Source organism: Homalodisca vitripennis, chromosome 4 (assembly GCF_021130785.1).
Source record: "Homalodisca vitripennis isolate AUS2020 chromosome 4, UT_GWSS_2.1, whole genome shotgun sequence".
In the NCBI taxonomy this organism is placed as follows: Eukaryota; Metazoa; Arthropoda; class Insecta; order Hemiptera; family Cicadellidae; genus Homalodisca; species Homalodisca vitripennis.
In genome coordinates, this window is record NC_060210.1 from 173,775,391 (window position 1) to 173,800,162 (window position 24,772).

The 24,772-nt window shown below is 30.7% G+C and overlaps 2 protein-coding genes across 2 annotated transcripts in view; one reads left to right on the forward strand and one right to left on the reverse strand.

The window, feature by feature from the left end:
* Window positions 1-495: 495 nt before the first annotated feature.
* LOC124360674 (procollagen-lysine,2-oxoglutarate 5-dioxygenase) overlaps window positions 496-24,772 on the reverse strand; it is an 82,685-nt gene continuing 58,408 nt past the window's right edge. The window contains exons 11-16 of the mRNA XM_046814494.1: window positions 16,256-16,388; window positions 14,279-14,461; window positions 14,094-14,198; window positions 11,210-11,356; window positions 4,801-4,929; window positions 496-3,157 (exon numbers count right to left, since the gene is read on the reverse strand). Coding sequence (XP_046670450.1) covers window positions 3,002-3,157; window positions 4,801-4,929; window positions 11,210-11,356; window positions 14,094-14,198; window positions 14,279-14,461; window positions 16,256-16,388 — 853 coding nt within the window. The 3' untranslated portion in view covers window positions 496-3,001. The remainder of the gene's footprint in view (window positions 3,158-4,800; window positions 4,930-11,209; window positions 11,357-14,093; window positions 14,199-14,278; window positions 14,462-16,255; window positions 16,389-24,772) is intronic.
* On the forward strand, window positions 16,922-22,869 carry LOC124360676 (immunoglobulin domain-containing protein oig-4-like). Its single transcript, XM_046814497.1, has 4 exons — window positions 16,922-17,076; window positions 18,364-18,568; window positions 20,934-21,083; window positions 22,647-22,869. The coding sequence occupies exons 2-4, from the start codon at window positions 18,365-18,367 to the stop codon at window positions 22,803-22,805; spliced, it is 513 nt and encodes a 170-aa protein (XP_046670453.1). The 5' UTR covers window positions 16,922-17,076; window position 18,364; the 3' UTR covers window positions 22,806-22,869.

Genomic DNA, 24,772 nt, shown 5'->3' on the forward strand with positions numbered 1-24,772 from the left:
TGGGACCATCCGTAATGTGCACTCAGGTCACATCAAATGTCTTGACAAAGATTCAACACATGATTTTGTTTTTTTGCTGTGTTTACTGTATTGCCAATGCACCTGATTTCTTTACAACTTTAGCTGTTATTTTAAAATATGGAAAATACATATAACTTTGCCACCAAAAAATGTTAGCTACAAATAGCATTTCAAATATGTACAAATGATACAAAATTGTATTTAAAATGCTTTGAGCATTGAACATTGAACCTTGTTTTAAAACACTGTTGATAAAATTTTACAGAATATTTTCAAACAATTGTTAGTTTGATATAGGAGGTAACCACCAAATCGCAAAGCTATGAAACAAAATGTTTAACATAATTTTCAACTTCTTCTAGATACATTTATTTTTTTTTCAATCCCCTTGAAAATAGACATAAGTAAGGTTGTGATCTACACATCTGGATATACAACAATAATAGGTAATCTTGGAAATATAAATAAAACATCTTAGACTTTGCTACCTTTATTTACAAAAGTAAACAAAGTTTTAGCATTACAAAAATTACATTTTATAGTATAAAGCCTAAGAAAAAACAATAAAATAACAAAGGATTATGGTTTGATAAAAATAGAGAGAACAGTATTAGGTGGAAAGCTGGTACACAATATAACTTTTATTTGATTTTTGCTATTCCTATTTTTGAATCAACTTACAGAATTGTAATTTTTATAAAACTACTAATGTATATAGTAAAAAATTTAAACAAGCCACCTAACAACTAATCTAAAGGAACAAAATACAAGGTACTAATAAGGAATAGATTAAATGAGTATTTAGGAATGAAGTATAAATAAAATGTTACATTCATAAAAGTAAAAAATAAGGAAATCCAAATAAAACTAACAGGAGAAAAATCTGTAAAACTAACATGAGATTTAATTAATTGAATTAACTAAACTTAGAATGGTTAAATAAAATAAAAACTGACCATTCAAGTCAAATGATAATTAATAACTTGCTGTAGTAAATAAAGAAACGAGTAGTATGTATTTTTATATTTAGTACACAATTTGGCCTTTACTGCGCTCTATACTGAGTGATCAATTAAGTAGTCCAATACCATAACACGCGCACTATGGCGTTTGCCGTAGTTGACGTGTTAAACTACTGTACAATAACTGTCTAGCTGCAATACATGTAGATAACAATCTCACTGCAGCTATATACTGTGGGATCTTAAGTAGTTTAACTACGGTGTTAATAACATAGGATTGATGTTAAAATGAAAAGAGCATATCACTATGAATAAATAATATCCATAAATATGACAATGCGCTTACAGAAAAAATGTCAAATGTATCAAAAGAGAACTGTTGTCATACAAAATACAGTACCTTATAAATAAAATACAAATTCCAAAAAATATGAAACATATAAACATGACAGTATTTTCTTAACTATCTAAATATTAATTTATAAAACTGTGCGTGATTCAGGATTCAAAACTTTCAAAGAACTATTTTCTCTCAAGTATTATCATAGAACCGATTAAATGGTAACTTACCCAATATTTAAGGATACAATCAAGCATAGCATACTTTTTCTTAGGTTTTGTATATAATAACTGTAGGGCTTTTGTAAAATCAGCAAAATGATTATCACATTTAAAAAACAATGGTTGTTCATATTTGATTATTGATAGATTTTTATTGATAAACATTCTCTTATAAGAAAATATTGTCTATATACATAAAATGCTTAAAACATAATATTTTAAAATAGTATGAACATATTTTATCCTACATTGTTCTTCGATATATCATGATGCCAAGTTCATATAATTCGATGTTAAGAAAAATGAATGAAGAATAAGATTCAACATTAACCCATTGGGAGGCACAAATAAAGTGTCCTAAATTGAACTATTCTGTCAAAACATTTTCTATTCACTTCTATACATCTAAAATACTAGACCTAGATATTTGCACATATTGTTTTTGATAAAAAGTACTTACCGAGTTTTAATAATGATAAATTTATTTATTATGCATCAAAATTGTCACCAATTATTGTATCTCAGAATTATTTTGTAAACACAATTCCTACATTAATAAAATGTAAAAAATAATCAATTTACAAATTTGACAATATTTAAAAACATCTAACCAAAAACATTTTGAAAAGAATTTTCTGTATGAAACATTTTACTTTTCAAAGTAAATAATACGGTTTCTACAGATGTATAAAACAGCAATATAGTATGTAAAACTAGAGATAAATCATGTATTGTAAAAACTTTAAGGAAAATTAAACCTTAGATTTATTAAAGCATTTAATGACCAAATACAGAACATAAGGGAATGTCTAATTTATAATTATAAATAATTTAGATTTTATAGAAAATCTACAAAATTCATCTAATACAATGGACTCTGACCATTCCTGTAGTCAATCAGTCAATTTTAAAAACTTTTCCGCTTGAAAAACATTTCTGGTTAAAAATTAACGTTAAACTATAAAATAAAATAACAAAATACCATGTCTGAGACCAATTGACAAAAAGTCTTTCTTTGGTATTTAAATTATAACCTGTTTTATTCCAACACCTCATATTGTTTTCCAAAATGCAACTAAATGCTGTAGTAAACATATTTGGCATAAAACCATTTGTTCAAAATATTAAAATATAGGAAACTTTAAAATATAAAAATAGTGTTACTTTGGAACTAAAAGTTTATTAGTATTTAGCACATTATCATATTTTGATCTCTAATTTAAATAATAAAACATACAAAAATGTCACCTACATGAGAAATAAATTCTATTTGTTCATAAAAAAGATCATGATAACGTCTTTATTCATAAGCATTAAGCATTAAAACTTGTAATTATAAATATTAAAAATATACAAGTCACAATACAAATTATACTATTGAACTTAGATGGAATTATATGGTTAATAAACTAGAAACTAATACATGCTTGATAACTACTCAATACTAATTTAAGAATCTATGGATCGACGAAAGATATCATAATGTAGCGAGTGCCATTAGTAACTCGCAATCCCTCGTGGAAGTGTGTCAGACGGCCAGGGTGCATCAGCAACCAGCCCACTCTAGTGTCAGTCACACTGCAGTTGTAACGCAAGAACTTGCAGCCACCACCCTACACCCAACATCCGTTATATTGATTGTTTACTTACTGTACGTGTAGCTTGTAACAGCAAAACTACGACTACAGCGAATCAAGACAACTGAATATAATTTGGTTCTTTTCTGTAACAGAATCAAATGTTAACTGAACCATATACTCAAAACATTATCTCAGGTGATAAGGAAAACACTCTTGATTTGTGCAATTTTACTTCAGAGCTGTCATAAAAAGTTATTGTAACTGTGATCTCAATATTGTCTGTAAAGTTTTAATCAACCAAAATGCATGGAATAAACCAATACATTTTAGAGCAAATATACAAATGGTTAATGAATTCCTAACAGGAGAAAAAAATACCAAAAAATGGAAATCTATTTCTCCTAAAAGAAAGTAAAGATCGGTACTGTATAAGGCTGTTAGTTTTATTTATGTAATTTTCTTTGTTAAAAAGTTTTATTTACGTAGTTGTCTTTGTTAAAAAGATTATGTAATTCTAATTTAAAAAGATTATGTAATTCTAATTTAAGAAAAGGTTATAAATTTAGGTTCTGTTAGAAACAGAGTTTTTTTAATTGGAAAATGTTTTTATTGTATAGATAATGATCTTTTTGATTATGTTATCTAATTATTCCACATTTGGCTGATGTTAAGTTCTTGTTATGGTATTATTTGATATTTTGACAAATCATATTGTTTAAGAACTGGATGTACTGAACAAACTTTGAGTTTTTCCCATAAGAAAAATGTTAAACATTAAACACTTTTAAACCCTTATTTTTGGTTGTAGCATTATGGGAGATGTTTTATTTTTAAAATATGAAAAAATTCAAAAAGATCATACAAGTGGATGAGGTTTAATATTAATCTTATGGGGCTACTATCGAGACACAGTGGCTATTCATTTAAAACTGAACATGTTTTTGGCAAACGGAACGACAAACCTGTCTGTATATCTGCCAAAAACTTGATCAAGAATATTATTTTATCTTTATTTGAGCATGGACATATTCTATTTTAAACACATCTACCTGTATTCTTTACTACAGTACCCTTACTCACTTGAATGTGTAATTTAATAATAACAATTCTAATATCAGATGACATCCAATAACCGTGTTTTTTATCACATTGCATAGTCTGTATTACCACATTGTATTATTGATATGCTGTATGGATATACCTCTGAATCATAATGTGGTTGTTAGTATCGACATAAGTACTGGGTACAACCTTTGATTGTACTACTACACAAGAGATAAATAACTCATCAAATGTTATAAATTAAGGCACAGAAAAAGTTCTGATTGCCATCTGTAGAGTTGAAGGTCAAGTAGCAAGTATCTGAACAGCAACAATCAAAGTAACATGATGGGAGTCCTAGCATCGGAACTCAGAACTAACTAAAACAATCCCATAAATCTAAGCACACCTCATCTTTACGAATGATTTATCTTCTGTGACTTCTACAATCATACACAGTTTGTAATTGTTAATATATCTATTTATTATACAGAAAGAAACATTTCTTTGAGAAAATAAGTTAGAGGTGGTTGAATATTTCTACAAAAGGTATTGAAATCTTTCATTATAACCTAATTTTGATTAGATCTGTAATTGTTATACTGGCTTATTTCAGTAGGACACAAGGAACTAACCTGATAGTCAATGTTGGGCCGATTGAGGGCAAGGTTGATAGTGTACGTAGAGGAGTCATGGTGAGGTCGCAAAGATGGCTGCTCGTCGGGTCGGTAACGAACTACGAAGTTCATCAGTGATTTAGGTGGCTGTAAAAATGTTCATTTATCATGGATTACTCCAAGAACTATATGGCCCTTTCCTATTTATCATGCACTAATATAAAATATCTTACTTCAATATAATAAATTAAGTTTTTAGCAATAGCCTCTCCCTTTTGTAACCTCAGAAGATAATTAGGAATATAACAGTTCTGCCAGTGTCAAAGTAACACTGGGGATACACTACTTTCACCAACAAACATTCACAATGGCATCAAGAAAACACTGGTAACCACAGACAACTTCTCACCAGCAGCTTGGATCAGGGCTTTTGATACCTGAAATTACATGTAATACCTTCTTAGTTCTATATTTCCTAAGAAGTCTAATGGTCACAAAATGATTAAAAGGTATTTTAAATTATTACAGGTTTTGGTAAAAAAAACCTTAAAAATAAATAGTATACACAGTGGTATATTAATATACTAAACATGCATGATGAAGTTTTAAAAAGATTGAAGAAAAATAGTTTGATTTCCATTCTAATTTCAATTAAATTATTATACAAAATTAAGACTTTTATATTTATCAAGCCGATTTATACAACAAAAGTTTTTATTATTTTGAACGATTGTGACTTGTAAACAATTAAAGCAAAAATCCGGTAAACATCGAGTAAATGAAAAAATCAAATAGTCTAATACTTAATTGAAAAAACGAGATAACGTAAAAATAACAATGGTCCAAAATTTAATTTTTAATCATTATTATTTAAATATTTTAATTCTAAATAAAATTATGTGTGTGCTTAAACCAAGAAAGAAATTGGTATACAAAACTTTAAAATTAAGATTTCAAGTAATTTTATATAACAATTAGACACCTATTATTTTTTACCACTATTAAGTGATTCCGTTATTAATAATTACAAGAACTTAGCAATTTCAATTATAATAAATGTTTCTTTTCTGAAGCCATGATATGCTGCAAGTAAGGCTATTCTTTTAAGTAATATATTCAATCTGCTCATTAGACATGGCCCATTCACATAGTTTAAAAAAAACGATATAAGACAAATTAGTCTATAATTTACTTCATTTTCAGGATCACTAGATAAAAAAAATTTTATTTTCAGTAGTTTAAGGTCTTTGTGACTTTTTTTTGAAATAAGAGGAGAATTAACAAGGCGAGCGGTTTTATTAAATGTTGTTTACTGAGCCAGTTGAATATTTTTATCAAATACAATACAATCAATATACTATTCATGTCTTTCTCAGATATTAGTTTGGAGTAGAGATATACTTCAATAAAATTTTGTTAGGTTTGAATATATAATATAATTACCAAAACATGATACTGATCTGAAATGAGGTGTTTTGAAGTCTTGACCATATTAGTATAATATTCATTAAAAACAGTAACAACGTCCTCAGGGCTATCAGTTAGCATACTAATATGAGATAAATAAACATTATTATTTAGTTTTATTCTTTTACACAAATTTTGTTATCTAAAAAACTATGTTTCTTTACAAAATATTACTAGATTGGATTGATATGTTATCATAGTAATAATTTTTAGTTTTTAAGAGTTTTCAATGATGTTCATTTATTCTTTTTAATGAATGTATGTTTTGAAGTTTCATATCTCTATACATTTTAGTAAGTTTAATTATTTCATCCTTACTTTACAACAAATAAAATAATATCCAATTGTTATTTTTATTGAATTGTCTACTTTTGGCTTCGGAAAAAACTATAATTCAAATAATAATTCAAGAATGTTAAAAACATAAAACTTATAGTTAACACTAGCATCATATACACAAAATTGGCTTTCTTACGAGAAAAATGGTTTATTGCATTCAGATAAACTGCCTTTGCTAGTGATAGTTTTATAATGTAGATGAGTTGTGCACAATGGATAGGTAAAATTGTAATTAATTCTTCAATTAATCCTTAACTTATTTTTTGGTATGTTGGTCAGGATACGAATACATAGCGATGTGATAAGATGCTAAGTGAAATTATCAAGTACACGTTAACATATGGAATAAAGTATACAAGGTGTGACTTGTTTTTTCTATTTTATTCCACATGATGTTTTGTATTTTAACTGTGATAGTTTTGTGTCAAGTCGCTGTCTGTGTATTCGTACCTTAAGAATACTTTTCAGTTGTATAATAAACTCAAACACAAAAATCAACCATATCGTAAATAAATGGCTTCTTATTACACTTTTTAAATTCTCTAATTTCTCTAGTACTTTTTAAACATGAATATTTCAATTACAAGCTATTATAAAATAAGCTAATTATATTTTTTAGAACAGCCCACACCTAAATAGTCTGACGGTGTACAGTGCATCTGAATCACCCCTGTACACCCTAGCCTGTACACTGCTTAGTCTCATCAGTCTCCAGACAACATTATCAGTTTTGCAGACATGCAAATCAGACAGTAGTGACCATAACCACATCATAGAGGGAACAGCTGATGGTCAGCAGGGATATGGCAGCACCGTTTAAAATGTCATATGAATATTTTGATATGGTCTGCTCTAGCTATATTTTATAATGCATTTTTTCAAATTGCATTACTTGGCAACAGCCTAACACACTTCTGTGAAATACGCAATTTGATTCTAAAGCTCATTCTCTATATCAAATACTTATAACATAACCCCATTCTCTATATGAAATACTTATAACATAACCCCATTCTCTATATGAAATACTTATAACATAACCCCATTCTCTATATGAAATACTTATAACATAACCCCATTCTCTATATGAAATACTTATAACATAACTCCATTCTCTATATGAAATACTTATAACATAACCCCATTCTCTATATGAAATACTTATAACATAACCCAACACATAAACTTTACAATGGGTGATTTGATATGATAACAAGGTTTCAGACATTTGCCATCATTAATGTTATAAAAATAGAACACTGTATTTTGAGGATTGGATCCCATTCTCCTATTCAACTAAGGCACAAAGTTAAAGATACACAAAAATCTAAATCTATTCAATTCAACAAATCAAACACACTGACTTAAAAACATAAATATAAAAGCTGAATGAAGCTGCCTTTTTTTTTTTTTTTTTTTTTTTTTTTTTTTTTTTTTTTTTTTCCTTTGGGATATTAGGGTGGATTCATAGATCCTCACACGTCAACCTGAGCTTATTGTGTGCCCCTTTGATGTTAGAGGGGTAAGCCTATCTTTGTGCCCTTAATTAGGCTAAGAAGCTTTTCCCCGATACTAGCATCTGGTTCGTCGCCTGGTTGTTTATCACCGAAAAGAGCCCTTCTCCTTGCTCCCAGTCTCTCACAGTCTCACAGTCCAGTATTATGTGTTTTGCAGTCTCTTCAGACTTATTGCAGAGTCTACACTCCGAGTCCTCATTTCGTAAACCTAGAGTGTTTAGGTGTTTCCTGAAGTGGCCGTGTCCAGTGATCAAGGCAATCACTTGCTTAACCCGATCCCTGCCCAGCCCCATCAGCCATTTGGTGAAGCCGGAGCTAGAATCGGCAAGCAGTCTTTTGCCGAGTGCTTGTCCTTGGTGACTCTGCCACCGCAAGCGGTGTGTCTTCCTGGACCATTTGTTTATACTTTGGTAAGCGGCTGACTTGCTTATACCACAACTCGGTTCTGGACCGGTGTATGGCATGCTTGCTCCGCTTTTGGCAAGCCTGTCGGCGCATTCGTTGCCACCTATGCCTGTGTGGCCCGGTACCCAACCAAGACGCACACAGTTGCGTGATCCAAGCTTGCAGAGAGTGTTAAAGCACTCCCACACAAGCCTGGATCCAATGCTGTTGGAGTCAAGAGCTTTAAGAGCTGCCTGACTGTCTGACATTATACAGATGTTCATTCCCTGGTACCCTCTGGTGAGGCCTAGGTTGGCACAGGCTAGGATACCATAGATTTCGGCTTGAAATATGGAGCAGTTCCGACCCAAACTGCCGCAAAGGGCAGTTCTAGGGGATTGACTAAACACTCCATATCCAGTTCTACCCTTAATAAGCGAGCCATCCGTGTACCAGACAAAGCTCTTTCTTATTGTTGGGATGTTATCTTGCGATTTCCACTCATCTCTGGAGTAGAAGTCAACAGAGAATGGCTTATTGAATACGAACTCCGTTCTCATTATGTCGGAGACCATTTCGAGAATAGCGCTTGGGTTTACAGCTTCAGTGATGGCGCCATGGCTCGTGTTAGACGCGCCATTCCTCCACAAGCCAGCTACCAAGCTGCCTTTTACTCCTCTCTCTTCCCAATTATCTCCATTCTGTTCCCTTTTGATTTAGATGATGAGTCACATAGCTACAGGAAAAGCTTATATTAATTTTTCCTCAGTCTTTCACTTTCTCTAGTATATGTGGATATGTTGTACAGTGAGGATCAATTTAGATCCTCAGGTATATACTTGGGTTTTTTTGACATAAAATTTATTCTGTTTTAACCATAACAACAGTAAGTTTATCACTAAATAGTGATTAGATTTTAATTTCTGTTTATGCTTAACCTCATATCTAAGGTTTTTCAACAAATGTAGAAAGGATAAATTCCAATTATCGAAGCATAATGATTTATTTTTATAAAATTAACAATGGCAATAATGTCTGAAAACCTGTTATCTTTTCATACACAGAGTCGTGTTAGTGGCATTTCAGACATTATAAGGAAGGACACAGAAGGGGAGTGTGGGCATCAGTGGACAGGAGATCTATGGTCTGACAATGCTAATATCAATACTACAAAATGAATCTGGCATATTTAGGTACAATATGCAATGGAAGTGTAGTAGTTCTCAGTGAACATGAGATAAATACTTCGACAATGCTAATATCAATACTACAAAAGGAATATAGCATATTTAGGTAGGAGATGGATGGGCAGTGTGGTTCTCAGTGGGCATGAGGTCTGTGCTTTGACAATGCTAATATCAATACTACAAAAGGAATATAGCATATTTAGGTAGGAGATGGATGGGCAGTGTGGTTCTCAGTGGACATGAGGTCTGTGCTTTGACAATGCTAATATCAATACTACAAAATGAATCTGGCATATTCAGGTAGAATATGCAATGGAAGTGTAGTAGTTCTAGGTGAGCATGAGATAAATACTTTGACAATGCTATCAATACTAAAAAAGGAATATGGTGTATTTAGGTAGGAGATAGAAGAGTGTGGTCCTCAAGAGCCTGAGAACTGCAGATCAACAATGCTAATGAACTACTAGAATCAGACCAATATTTTCATACATTTTGATTCTGCTTTACACTCAATACCTTCATTCCTATGCTACTGTACATTAACTAATGATCTTTTCTAATGAGTAGTTGACACTAGACAGTAAAAAGACACTAGAGCGTATCTCTATATTTATATAGACAGTTTTGTATAAGTTCAACCGGTAAATATGTTGAATATAACCTTTACAAAACATTAAATTAGCTATAATTTTGTAATGATATTAAGTTTCAAAATGTATATTGTTTCATTATATTATATTGACTAATTTACAAAGTAACTTGCTAACACATATCTGGGAAGAAAAAATAAATAATTAATTACCTTATGTGTATTTGTTAATTTTTTTAACATTTTGATGTTTATATAATTAATATTTTCAAAATATGTAAAAAATGTAAACTCTCAATGTCAAAGTGTTTAAGAAGTAATTGTAATTCCTTGAATTACAATAATATTAACAAAAGTAATTGTCTTTTAGCACTTATTGACAAAATGTTGAGTGATAAACTAGCAGATTTAAAGAGCAATCAATAAGATAGTACACAAATGTTCACGTTAATACTTATTGCTTGTAACAAATGTACACTACATAGACTAACTTTCCACCGCGAGAAGCCAAATATTGCAAGTGGTCTACAAGCAGAGTGGTGGTATGTATGATACATAAACGTCAGCTGTGACTGCCTTCACCATTGCGCCATGAACACTGATGATCAGTACAACTTACATCTTCATATCCAATAAACACAGTCTGCTGTAGTGGACTAACAAAGGAGATCAAGAAATCATCCCACACCATCTCCAGACCCACTTGCTTCATATGGATGTCTCGAGTTGGGACATTCTCATAACCACCTTCAATCCTAAGGTCCTGGTGAGGTAAAGGGTATTGGTAGAGAAGAGGGATAGAGAGAAGTGACAGGCAAAAGGGAAAGCAAATTTAAAACCAACAAAATGGACATGTTTAGGTTCAAAGGTAACAATGGATTGATTAGGAAAAGAGAGAACAAACAAAAAACTAATATAAAATAATGCATGGAAAAAGTTAGTACATCATGAAAGTATCCAAGGAAGACGTGCTCCTGTAGAGGTCTGACGTACACTCTCAGAAACTCCATCCATGTCTGGTCATAGCCAACCTGGTTCATATGGATGTCTCTGGTTGGCACATTCTCGTAGCCTCCTGATAGGCGATTGTCCTGGACATACGGATTTCATTGTATATACACAAATAGTATAATGTTCGTATATACGCCTCCCAGCCACACCTGTGTTTAGTATTACAACCACAACAAGTTTGTTGTCAATGTATGATTAAACAAATTCATGTTAGCATCATATCTTGTTTCAATTGATAAAAAAAAACCATTCAAATTTAGAGAAATACAATATTTTGTAAAAAATATATAACAACAAAGAAAAATGTAGGCCTTGCACATGAATTTATTTAACTTTTTGTAGTGTAAATAATGTACATACACATTCAGTAAATTATATTTTGGTTGTTAAGACTACATCTTAGATTTTGAGAAAGATGCATGATTAGTTACTGTTTTTGAGTTTTAATTACAAGGAGACAACTGAAAAAATATCTAAGTTATGTATAATACAGCCAAAATATTTATTTATCCAGTATGTATATTACCTACGAACAAACTGTACTTAAACTTTTCCTCTTATTTTTCATTATGTGTGAGACTACAATAAATATAATACATATTTTACATTGTAAAATTGTTTATACAAGCTATCTTGTTACAAAAATTAAGATATAAAATTATAATGGTTTTTATCAGTTTTTAGAAGGCTTTGATGCATTAAAATAAACTTTTAGAGTGACTGGTTATCGTATTATATGTTGTCATAAAAATTATATCTTTTTTTATTAAAATAACATTTAAAAAAATTTCATGAATGGTTTTTGAAACACCAAGCTAAGTAGAAGCTATGTGACGATCTGAGTAAATGATCTGGCTATCATTTACACATGAATTTTACATGACTTTTTTATATAGTTTGATACCTTTCAGTCCTAAAATGATTAATTGTTATACATCAGAGAACAAAACTGCAGTCTGGAAAATTTAACAGGACTTAAGTTAAAAATTATATAGAACTAGCGGGCCCGGCGCGCTTTGCTGCGCATTTCAATAATTTTTTGCAAAAGTTGCCCGCGGCTTCGCACGCAATTTCCCGTTGAAAACAGTACACTATATTCACTTATTCTTTTTCTATCACATTCTAAACATTGCTGAGATAATTGATAGTCGTTCCATCGTGAGCCTCTTGGGCGTATTATGAAGGTATGTACCATATTCCTGCCTCTATCTAGCTGTTACCCACGGCTTCGCACGCAAATCTTAAGAACCGAAGTCCTTATATTACTTAGTAAATTTTTTTTTTTACTATAATAAATTTTAGATTAAATTAGTTATATCTCCGATGCCACGATTGAGCTTGCTTTGTTGTCTCGATCGAGAGAATATATACACACGGAGTTTTGAGAACCATACTTCTGTCAAAAAAAACAACTAAGGTTGATTTTATAACATTCTTTATATTTGTAGCCAACGTAAGATAGTAATTATGATATCTGCATTACTCTTCTGATCAAGCATGAGCATGGTTTATATTAAATAAATATTGCAGTTAAAGGTGAATTTTTACGTCAAATTTGAATTGTATTATCTGGATAGTAAAGTCTATGTTTAACAGTGATTGCAAAAACAGTTTAAACAAAATTTGTCGTTTCTCTTAAGCTTACTCTATGCTTTAAAACTATAAGTGTAATATATGTTTACAAAGAACAGCTGATTAAAAATTTGAAAAGACGTTAACATATGTTTGCTGCAATGCATTTCTTATGGGTATTTCTGTAACCAGTGGGGCGGAATCCTGAATCGGGAAAGGGATGGGCATAGCTTATAAACCTTCTCCGTGGAAAAATACATATACGTACAAATTTTCATCATGATCGGTCCAATAGTTCACGATTCCATAAAGGACAAACATACAAACATTCATTTTTATATATATAGATATTAAAATTTAGTTATTAATTTCATTAAAGAATAATTATTTATCATTATTATTATTTTCATACTAATAATGGGGAAACAGAGCACCATCAGTAATTAAATGACAACAAAATTGTTTATACAGATGTTGTTGGTTGAAGTGCTTATATGACAACTCTATGGTTCGGGCCAGTCTCAACATTTTACACTTGTCTTAATTGGCAATACTATGACACATGTATGTTTATACAGATGTTGTTGGTTGAAGTGCTTATATGACAACTCTATGGTTCGGGCCAGTCTCAACATTTTACACTTGTCTTAATTGGCAATACTATGACACATGTATGTTTATACAGATGTTGTTGGTTGAAGTGCTTATATGACAACTCTATGGTTCGGGCCAGTCTCAACATTTTACACTTGTCTTAATTAATTGGCAATACTATGACACACGTTTGTTTAGATTGTTAAAAAAAAAGTTGAAGCACTATGGTTACATAAAAGAGACTGACCCACTTTTCTTATTGTTCAAATTTATATAGTAACTAAACAATTAAAGGTTTCAATATAAATATCTTTTCGTTTCTAAGACAATTTATAATATTAATGTTTTTTTTATACAGTGTTTTAATATGCACAAGCAATATTATGATCATTTTTAGGAACACTCTAATTGTAAAATCAATCACCTTGGAATTCTTGAATTAAGCATTCAGATATTTACCACAATTAAATTATTTATTTGCATTTTTTAATTGTAATACTAATTTAGGTTTTTATACATGCCCAAATGATATAATACACCTTTAAGGAAAATATCATTGTTTCAATGGTATTATTTTATTTTTAAATAGAAGATACTTTGCATAAATCAAAGAACTAGTAGGGTGATTACTCTGTACGAAATATTACTTACGGTATTGGAGCCATCGGACCACTTGCCAAAATTCTCCATGATATCAATAAGGCTCTGACAGAACTCTGGGGTCACCACTGGGAACCAATATACATCTGGACAAGGCTGTAACATTAACAATTCAGTAAACACGACAAGTCTATACTTTTATGATGAAGTTACCCATTAAGGTATGATATGAGTACCTGCTCAGCAGTCTTATTAGGGTTGAAATTCTCTGGGTACTCGGGGCTGATGTAACGCTGCTCCCAGTCCTGGCGGTTGGTCAGCAGCTCGTACATGTCCGGGTGGGTACGGCTCGGGTCGTAGTTCTCAGGATCAACCAGGTGTCCGTACTCTTCCAGATTGGAAACGTACATGAAGACTCCCTGAATAGGTTAAATAAAATAAATATTTTTATTTGTGTTATAATTAAATTCCCAAAATTCTGTGAATCCCTTACAAAAATTGATAAGATTTCTTTGGTTTTCAATGTTTATTCAGCTTACAATGGATCCTTTATAAGAAATTGTTTATATTGATAATAACAATTAACTTGGTATTATAGTCAAAATACTTAGCATTTAATAATGAGATAATGTCTACCTTAAGAAAAGAACTATAAATCCTTGTAAATTAAAAATACCCAGATGGCAAGTTATTGAGTATTTTGGAAGAGACAAAGAATCGGTGCTGCATAAGGAATAGTAAGATGACTGTTTTACTGAAAATAGGTGTTGGTTTTTGAATACAAATGTCATAGATTCCAACAAGTCTGCTTGGAAAAGTCAACAAGTTAAATTGTCTTCTACATGACTGAGAATTAACTGAGTCCATATATTACTCTTATGGCCTTCTTTTGAAGCGTAAATAATTTTGGTGGATTCATGATCCCATATGATTAAACTATATATAGCTTATATAGGGATAGAAACATCCATAGTAGCTGCCAGTAAGACATATTTACCAGAAAATGAGGTCAACCTGTTTTTAACATGAATAAACTGCTGATTGGTTTTTTAATTACTTTATCAATGTAGCTGTCGAAGGACAAATAAAATCAATTATCACACCAAGGAAACCACAGCCAGAACAGGGACTAAGACAAAAATCTTCAATTATTGAGTTCGCATTCTGAAGGACCTTAAACGGAATTCAAGAAGTTTGGTCCTCTTTACATTTAATTGAAGATGGTTCTGTTTCAATCACTGAAGCAAAGAATTACTTTGAATAAAGATATCGGTTTCTAAACATTTCCTGTCTTTATTGGAGATGCTGAAGGATGCATTTTATCTGCAAAGAGGCACAAATTGCTCTGATTTACAGCTGCATGTATGTTAAATAGGTCCAAGGACGGAACCTTGTGGCTATTTAAAGTAGTCAGTTAAAGTGGGTAGCTTACTAGACTCATGTATAGAGAGACAACCTGGACTGTCAATATATAGAACAGTCACCACTTGCTTTCGGTTGAAAACAAAAGAAAAAAACCTGGTCGTAGGCTTGCCTCTAATAAAGACTTAATGGACTTTTTAAAGAAGCAAATTGTGAGGGACTACGTTACATGCTAGGTCTAAAAATAAGGGAATGATATATTTATGGTCATCAAGTGAAGAGAAATCTCATGAAGGAAATGAAATAACTGCTAAAGACAGTTGCGTACTTGATGCAAGCAATGGTGATTGGGTTTTGATTAGAATTTTAAATTGTACATTATATTAAAAAGGTTTCTTTCACTTTAAATACTAGTTCCATATGTAACTTTTGAATTTTAATACATGGTAGGTAGATCACAATTTATTATTATTAACTTTGATTTTGCCAAATCAATTCTGATGTTCGTTGTTCTTTATGTAGTCAGAAGCTTTTGCTAAATTGTATAATTTTTTAACAGGATTGACAAGAAAATGTTTGTACTTAATACACTTAAGTTCTATAAAGTGATACATTGAAATATTAAGTAACCTAATATTCATCATTGAGTTACTGAATTTATTTCAAAGAGAAGTAATGTTTACTAGGATAGAAAAAATATTCCTCCACTGGAAGCACACTTAAGACCACCAGGAGATGTAATAAAGACAAATTTTCTGACAAACACATTCACACAATCATTACAATTCTTATCAGTATGACTATACTCTTGTGTAATGATGAAAAAACAAAAGTTACGGAACTTTGAGTACCTTTTCTCTGTTGTGGTGACAGAAAGCCATGTCAGGATCCAAGGTGGCAATGTCGTAACGAGGCTTGTGTCTCCGCAGCAGTGTAGCATTGGTCAGATAAGCAGCTGAAATGTATGGCACATTCCATACACCCCTGAAACAGTTCAGAAATGATAGTGGCTTCAAGTTATGCTAACACATGTCAAAATTACAGTTACTCAATGAATTATAGAAAATTAATAGCTCAGGAAAAAGGTTAATTTTGATAAAATTATTTACTTTCTATAATATTTTGAAATACTTTTGCTTGCCTGCTCCAGCAGGCTAAGTTAAAAGTCTGCAGTATCAGACGATGAAAAGTTCTTGATCATTGGTTCAGTTGCAGGACTTCAACACACTAATCATTGCTAACAAGCATGCATCAAGTTATTAATGTGAGTCATCTGTACCACTTCTTTGGTGGATATTGTAAAAGGCTCATACATAGTATAGGATTTCTTCATGACAAGCTAGGTGACTGTAGAGCCAAGTACTCTACCACATCATTCCTAACACTCTAATGCTGGAATATACACATGGAAGATCTTTAAATCTGCGCAGAGATGGGGGAGTGAACAAGCTAAGCCAGTTGTTGTTGACCCATTATGACCTTGTTAAATCAAATTAAACAATGAAGGCCCCCTGGCGGCAACTTCACAAGGAGGGGCTCACACCTCGTTGCCAACATCCTCTCTGTCACCACCTTGTGTTTCTGATTTGGTCTGGCCTGTATCATCTCTGGCCTTTATGTTCCATCCCTGTAAGGGCTGACTTTAGTGTCACCCACCATATTTCTTCTAAAGGTAAGATTGTTCAATTATTAATTTTCCATAAAAATAAAAAAAATAACCTGTGCATTGTATAAAGCAGAAACATCAGAATTAATGAATACAATTTTATTTGTTACTCAGAAAATCCTAATACAAAAAGATTATTAATGTATTATACATTTAACTTAAGGTGTAGCTATTTCCCTAAGTTGTGTGCATAAATTGCCATTATGTTTGAAAAACAGTGCAGATGATGTACATGTGTTGGGAAAGAGAGTACTGTAAAATAACAATTCCACTAGTTTTTTATGTTTTTTTTTAGGAATAAAATACAGAATATAATAAATATCTTATTATGGGGTATGATAAACATGATAATGTATGTATTAATGTGGTGTTCCACACCAACAGTCTTATTAAATAAACATACAGACTCCCTAACTGTAGGAAGGAAATGTAACAAAAGTATGTGTAACATACTGAAAGTTACTGGCATAAATCTAAAGATTTTCATACTTAAGTTGGATTGTGTTATATATAATTTAAAAGCTTATTAAATACAATGTTTAAGTAATAAAAACAACTGAAAATAACAAGCTGTTTCAAAGTGCCAGTCATGAACATAGCAGGAGACACTAACAGACAAGTACAATTTCTTTAAAGGTTCTTTTAATTAACAACATTAATTATTTAAAACAAGGTAAGATTTCTAACAATAAGGCATAAGACAATTTTCAACAACTTTATCAATCTAAAAAGTTCCAAAATTGTGGAAAAACTAAAATTGATGCAACCCGAAATTCTAATGATGAATTTCTGGTTGCATGTTACGTTGTATGTAATTAAAAGATACTTAAAAACTGTTTTTACATTAAATTTGATTTCCAATCATCCTATAAGAAAAAGAAGTCTAGTCTATTCTTCCAATGTATTGGTTTGTGTTTATTTGGTGACTAATCAGAAATTGTAATCACTGATAATGCTAAAAAGTACAATTTTAATTTTAACAAAAGAGTTTTTTTCCAAGCTTGCAAACAATTCAAAACCATCTTTGTGGAAAGGGTGATATAAATTTTGTAATTAATGTTTTTATTAGTTTGATTTCTGTATTGAAAAAAATATACAAAAACAGACTTTTAAATTGTAATGAAAACATTTGGAACTCATTTTTATTGATTTTAAGAGTGATAGGAATCGCTCATAAATAATAAACAATAATGAACTCAAACAATATGCTCTCCAGTGAGTTTGCATAACATCGGAAACATTCTGTATTTTATTTAGGTATAATATTTTGCTGACAAGTACGATCTGTTCTAGAATGGTGAAGAGGGTGTCTGTGTGGGGTGCTGTGTTGCTAGTGCTGGTCGCGGCAGCCCTGTCTGAGGCAGCAAGGGGTGGTGGGGGAGGAAGGGGAGGGGGCAAGGGAGCGAGAGGTGGTCGCAGAGGCCAATATGGATCCAGGATGCCAATCCTTATCCAACATCGCAACCCTGCTAGTGCCAACTATTATGATCACAAAGATGTGAGTACAAATGTTAAGTGTGAAGAGAGTCTCATGTTTTCACATAAAATTCAGTATACAGTGTAATAATTGTATATAATGTTTGGATTTTAACTGAAATAAACTTTCCCTGTAATATTGCATTGAAAAAATGTTGATCGTTATAGTTTTGCCACGAATAAACAAAAGGGAAATGTAAAAATATTCTGGAAAATGTTGTTTATTACACTAGAAAGGAAGGAGCAATGGTATAATTGTAATTGAAGTTCAAATATTTCTTATATAATTAACCATAAGTTCTTTTATACGGAACTATGTATTGTCCCTTAAGTGCTAATTAAATAATTTTAACCCTAGAGCCACTAAGTGGTTTGATTGAGATTAATTTGTCGTGTGGTCAACTGCTAGTGTCTTGATCGCGACGTATTATGTTGCGCATTCCTTATTGCATTGTTATGATCACATAAAATAAGTTTTATATATTGTATTGTATATCGTTATGTCAGCAAAAATCATAGTTTTATATTAATATGTAGAAATATAACTTTATTTTCACAGAAATTTATGTTGAAAGCACTTATATTTTGCAAAGGCTGAACTGTCATTTATAAATTTATATAGAAGAAACTGTAAAACTTTCATTTTTTTTATTATAGGTTTCTTAACAATATAAGTGTATCAATTCTGAATCAACATTATGTTTGGAGTTTTATGAGTGATTTAAAACTGACATTTTCATCAAGGAGAAAAACCTTTATGTGTTTAAATGTAAAATGTTTTCAAATTTCGGATTTTAAAAACTTTGGAATAAAAGATATACATGCTATTTTGTGGTAAGTGTTATTTGTACATATTCTTTGTAATTTACTGAAAATGACATTCTACATGTGTAATATTGTGTAGGGAATGTATCAATTTTCAAAAATCCCCTTGTGAATATTCCAATTAGGGTTTAGTCATTAAGAGAGAAAAATGCTCACTGGTTGTAAGGTTAAACAGTTCAACCTTTTAAAACAAATTACTGGGCATCTATAACTGTTGCTTTTAGGTGAATTTCATAAAATTCTACATATTGAAACCACCCTCATGACAGAATTACTTAGAGATTTTTTACAATCAAGTTACGCAGAACACAAAACCACCATAACAAAAAATTTATACATATTTGCTATTAGGTTAAAATTATATAAAAACTGGAAAATCAATGTTCATGTTTATAATTTTCAGTTTTCCATAACCCTTCATCAGAAAAGCACTGATAAAAAAAACAAACAGAACTCAAACCAACAAATAATATAACAAAACAATAACTTTAAACAAATAAATACCATAAATAAGTTTTCAATCAGCTGTATATAGAGTATTTGTAAATTTTGACATAACTGATTTTAAAATTAATTAATGTGCAATTTCAAAATTTCTTGAATTAATCAGATTAGTATTGATGTTGGGACTTGGCTCTAAACGGTAAATTCCTTTTAGGTTGAAGCAATGTTCTAGTTTATTTTGATTGTGTTGAATTGTATGTGAAGATAAAACAGCCTCTCAAAATATATTAACAGTAAAGTTTGAGTATCATTGTATCATAATTAATTTTTCACTTCAAATTTGAGTATACATAATTTTACAAAAATATTAGTATATTATATTATTTCCCCACTGAAACCAATGAAACAATGTATCACACTTGTTAACTACTACTTGTTATGTGGTGTAAACTACTTACTACATGCTTAAATGTCTCATGGATTACAAAGGCATGAATTAAATGTACCTATTGGGAAATCCTATCAAAATACTTACCACTAAATAATGAAAAACTTAAATATATGGTTTGATAAAATCTTATTATAAAACGTAAAAGTAAAATGCAGAAATACAGTAATAAAGATACTGCAATTACTGGTATCAGCAAACATGATGCCCAACAGTTTAAGCTGATATAGTAAGATTGATTAACCAGACAATTGTATTATTACAAAAAAAGGATCATGTATTTACTGTACATCCTGCCCTTCTCAATGCGCACACCTTTTGCCCACTGTGAATAATTATCTGGAGTACAACAAGAAAAATTAATATTTTGTTGCTGATTCTAAACAATTTTTTTTAAGTTTATCATTTGATTAACTCAAATAATACTATTTATAATATATAATTTTTTGGACATTATTATAGATTTCCTTCCTCCTACATTTGAAATTTGCAATGGGCAAAACATTGCATTTAAGTGTCATATAAATAAAAGTAGCTTTGTTACAATGTATCTGGTCAAATTTTAAACTAGTGATTACTTAAGAATTTGATTATTCCCATAAATTTCTATCATAAGCTTTAACAGAACTGGATTAGTATAGGATAAAAGACAACTCATGACTGATTGCAGGGAGCCAGAATCGTTAAGTCTAGTCACTTTGAGCTGGACTATATGTTGGGCCGCAAGATTACATTCTTCTGTATGGCTCAAGGCCTACCTCGTCCTCACATCACTTGGTTCAAGGATGGCATTGAGCTTTATGCTCACAAGTTCTTCCAGGTAGTTTATCCTACCCATTCTTAATGCCCAGCTGGTGTTACTGTAGTGTAGCTATTATGTCCATAAAAAGAATAGTATTGTCTTTAATTAATGTTGATCGGATTCAAAAATTCAACTATGAGTTAGATATGAGATAAGCATAGTAAAATTTTTACAAGACAATTTCTTCTGTATCTAGTTTAAAGATTACACATTTCCAACTAAATACATTAGAATAGTTATTACAATTTAGATTAAAATTGTCACCTTTGCAAATAAAGCAACTGTAAACAGTTATTTAATTTATTAAAAATTTAAAACTTTGTGTTTTATGATTTTTAAGTAAATTTAAATAAAATTTCATATTGATTTCATACAGTGCAAGTATAGGTGAGTATAGCTGTAACTTAAGGCCATGGCATTCCCTATAATATTGCATTTTTACATTGAAAGCTCAAGTTTTGCTTAGAAATAAAAACAAACTTCTTTATAACTTCTATATAACTAATATTTACATTTAAAAAAGCTTGTTTATGTGTGTAAACTTCTATTGTTACCTTGACTGGTGGTGTGGAAAATATGAATGATATTTTGAAGTGATAACTTAACGATGAACAAATCTATTTTTATTTCATTCACAATAATCTACAGTAGGCTTATATTAAATATGAATTACATAATTTGTAAATATGCTTACTTAACTTTGTTTATATTTGTTTGAAATGAAACATAAAATATGACAAATTGTACTTAGTAAAACAAGTTAGCAATAAAACCTGACCCTTGTCAGGATCAACGTGAATAAATAAAAAGTAAAGAGATAAATACAACAATAATTAATAACCCTTTTAGTGACCTTTTAAGATGTCAAAATAAAATTTACAATTAGGAAAATAGTGATGGTTCTATAGTACTACATATTAGTAGCAAGTTCAAAAATGTATATACCATTATACTAGGGCTGTTTACTGGTTTTGCTCTATTTTTTGCCAGTTTAGAATCACTATATATTGTAAAATTTGAATGTTTAATAATTGTCTTCCAGCTATATTCATTCTAAACAGTTGTGTACCATAACACTGGGATTTTTCAAATAAATTTGAAGTGTATTTTACCAGTCTTGAACAGGTTTAGATAATAGAATTGGGATGTTTGTTCTACTGATAAGGGTAGGGCAGGTAAACTGCTTATTTACAAATAGATCAATAACCCATCTTATTTAGTTATACAATTATATTCACACATCATTTTTAGGCAAAGTTATTTACTGTACATAGTATATAAATGACAATATCATTAAAGTAACTGTTTCATTGAACTAAATTTGAATTTTGAAGCTAAACCAATTAATTTTAAATTCGAGAAACAAACACTAACCACTTACTTTTTGCTGAAGATGTTCAAAATTTTAAAGTAACTAAACATTACCAAAAACAATCCTTAATATTATTATTATTTAATAAGTTCCATGGTAAAAATGTTGAACATTTACTTTAAATCTTGTCATAAAGTCATAACTGTTTGTTAGTTCTGCAACTGCTAGCTATTAAGCAGTATGTAGCTGAACATTTCTGAATGTGATAGGTACATGAATGGCCGATGGGCAATGACACAATGAAGTCCAAGATGGAAATTGACCCAACCACACAAAAGGATGCTGGATATTACGAGTGTCAGGCTGATAACCAATACGCCATCGACAGAAGAGGCTTCCGCACGGATTACGTCATTTATACTTACTGAACTGAGTGATTAGTTTTATAATCATTGTACATATGTAGCAATAATAAATTGTTCTATAGCATAATATTGTATTTTTGTCCTGAACACTTTACAAACATAATAATAAACAAATCATATTTTAAATTTTATTTGCATTTACAGAATGGAGGAATCAATCCTCATAGGTCTGAAGTCAGCATTCTGATACTTTATCAAAGACTGGAGTGAGGAATCAAAATTTTCAGGACAATGTTATGGAGGGTATTGTTGGAAAGACCTTTATGAGCATTGTAATACGCATTGGTTAGTTATTTTGTAGAACCATTCAAGATTGGTGAAGGGTTGAAACCCAGTGGTGGGGCCGAGTGGAGTTTAATTTATAAAAATATCTCAGATGGCATGGATTGTAGTGACAAACTATTCCAGAATAAATTAAAGGTCTCTAATAACACCCACCATTCTTTGTGAGGGAGTTGAAATAACAATTTTCAAAATTATGGCACGAGAGGCATCATTGAAGGTCTTAATCAGCACTTTAAACTTCCTTCATTACATTTTACATCACAAACTGTTCAAAACTAGTGAAGCTTGATACTAGAGAAGACTGAAGAATATATAAAATATATTTATAATACAGGGATATGCATGAATTGTTAAATAACGATGACAAGGTAAATAGAAAGCAAACAATGAATCGAAATATAACTCTGCCCTTGGATCATGCTGAAAGGAACTACATTGTGTGATAACCTCACCCTCCAAATGGTAAGTTTAGAAATTTAAGACCTAATGCAATTTTACTTGCAAATGCAGTTTAATATGTAATACCCTATAAATACGCATACCAATATGTCTATAACCATCTAAACTATAGTATTTATATAGTGTATAATCTTTGTAAACATACTCTTCATATTTGTAAATATTTTGCAAAAACCTGCAATCATGGTGACAACCACGCAACAACTTCACTGTAACTTTATATTGGTTTTTACAATATTTTCCTAAATTGTTATACTTATATATCATTATAAAGATAAACAAACCAAATACACATGACCAATCTTATAAAATGTAACAACAATATTGACACAATTTACTGAATTAAATTAAAAAATGTAAATTTTAAAAACTCAAGTGTGACGAATTTTCAAAATTTATTTATTTATTAACATATTTTAAAGTGTATTCTAAATGTACTTTGAAGACAACGTGTATATTATTACTTATTTTACAAACATTAATACATTTTTAAGTGATTTGTTTTCAATTTTAACATTTATGTCAATAGAATTATATCGATTTCAAAATTGCCAAAAAACATTTTCTACAGAAAAACGGTATATTGTTAAGTATTTTTATTCTCAGCACTAAATCTGTCATATTTTGCAGAATCATAAATGTATTGCCACGTACAAGTACATAATGTTTACAATAAACAGGTGACTAGTCAATAATTTAATCTGCCGATGCCTATTCTCTTATTGTCATAAATGTGTCCTATGTTATGTCTAAAGACAAATGGATTGTATTATTATTTGTATATTATTTTACTTCCTGAGTATTTTAAACACAAAACAACATAATAACTCTTGATTGATAACTTAACTAATATTCTTTATAATTTTACCTTTCATATAAGTACACACGACTATGTTTAAAAGAAAAACAGTAATTTTTAAGAAACTTTGGACAAATTGCTTGTGCTCCGCCACAAAAATGCCCGCCACCAAGCGGTTTATACTGGTTGGAGTGTTAAGCAAAATATTACATCTTGAGTTAATTTTAAAACAATGGTGTGTTTGGACAATTAAGCGAAAGAGTATGTAACTTGATTTATTTTGAAATTACTGAAGGGCTTTTGTCTGAATACAGCATGGTTTTCTAACTTTATTAAAAAACTGTTACTTAAAGGATTCAGAATCACATTAAATAAGTGGTAGATACAGAAACATCTCTCACATGGGTAAACGGATAATTCCACAACC

What these genes read in the sequence shown, in the direction of transcription:
- LOC124360676 (XM_046814497.1), top strand. Translation starts at nt 18,365, where the DNA reads ATGGTGAAGAGGGTGTCTGTGTGGGGTGCTGTGTTGCTAGTGCTGGTC. An exon ending in ACTATTATGATCACAAAGAT is followed by an intron (nt 18,569 to 20,933) that starts GTGAGTACAAAT and finishes GACTGATTGCAG; the next exon opens with GGAGCCAGAATCGTTAAGTC. An exon ending in ATGCTCACAAGTTCTTCCAG is followed by an intron (nt 21,084 to 22,646) that starts GTAGTTTATCCT and finishes TGAATGTGATAG; the next exon opens with GTACATGAATGGCCGATGGG.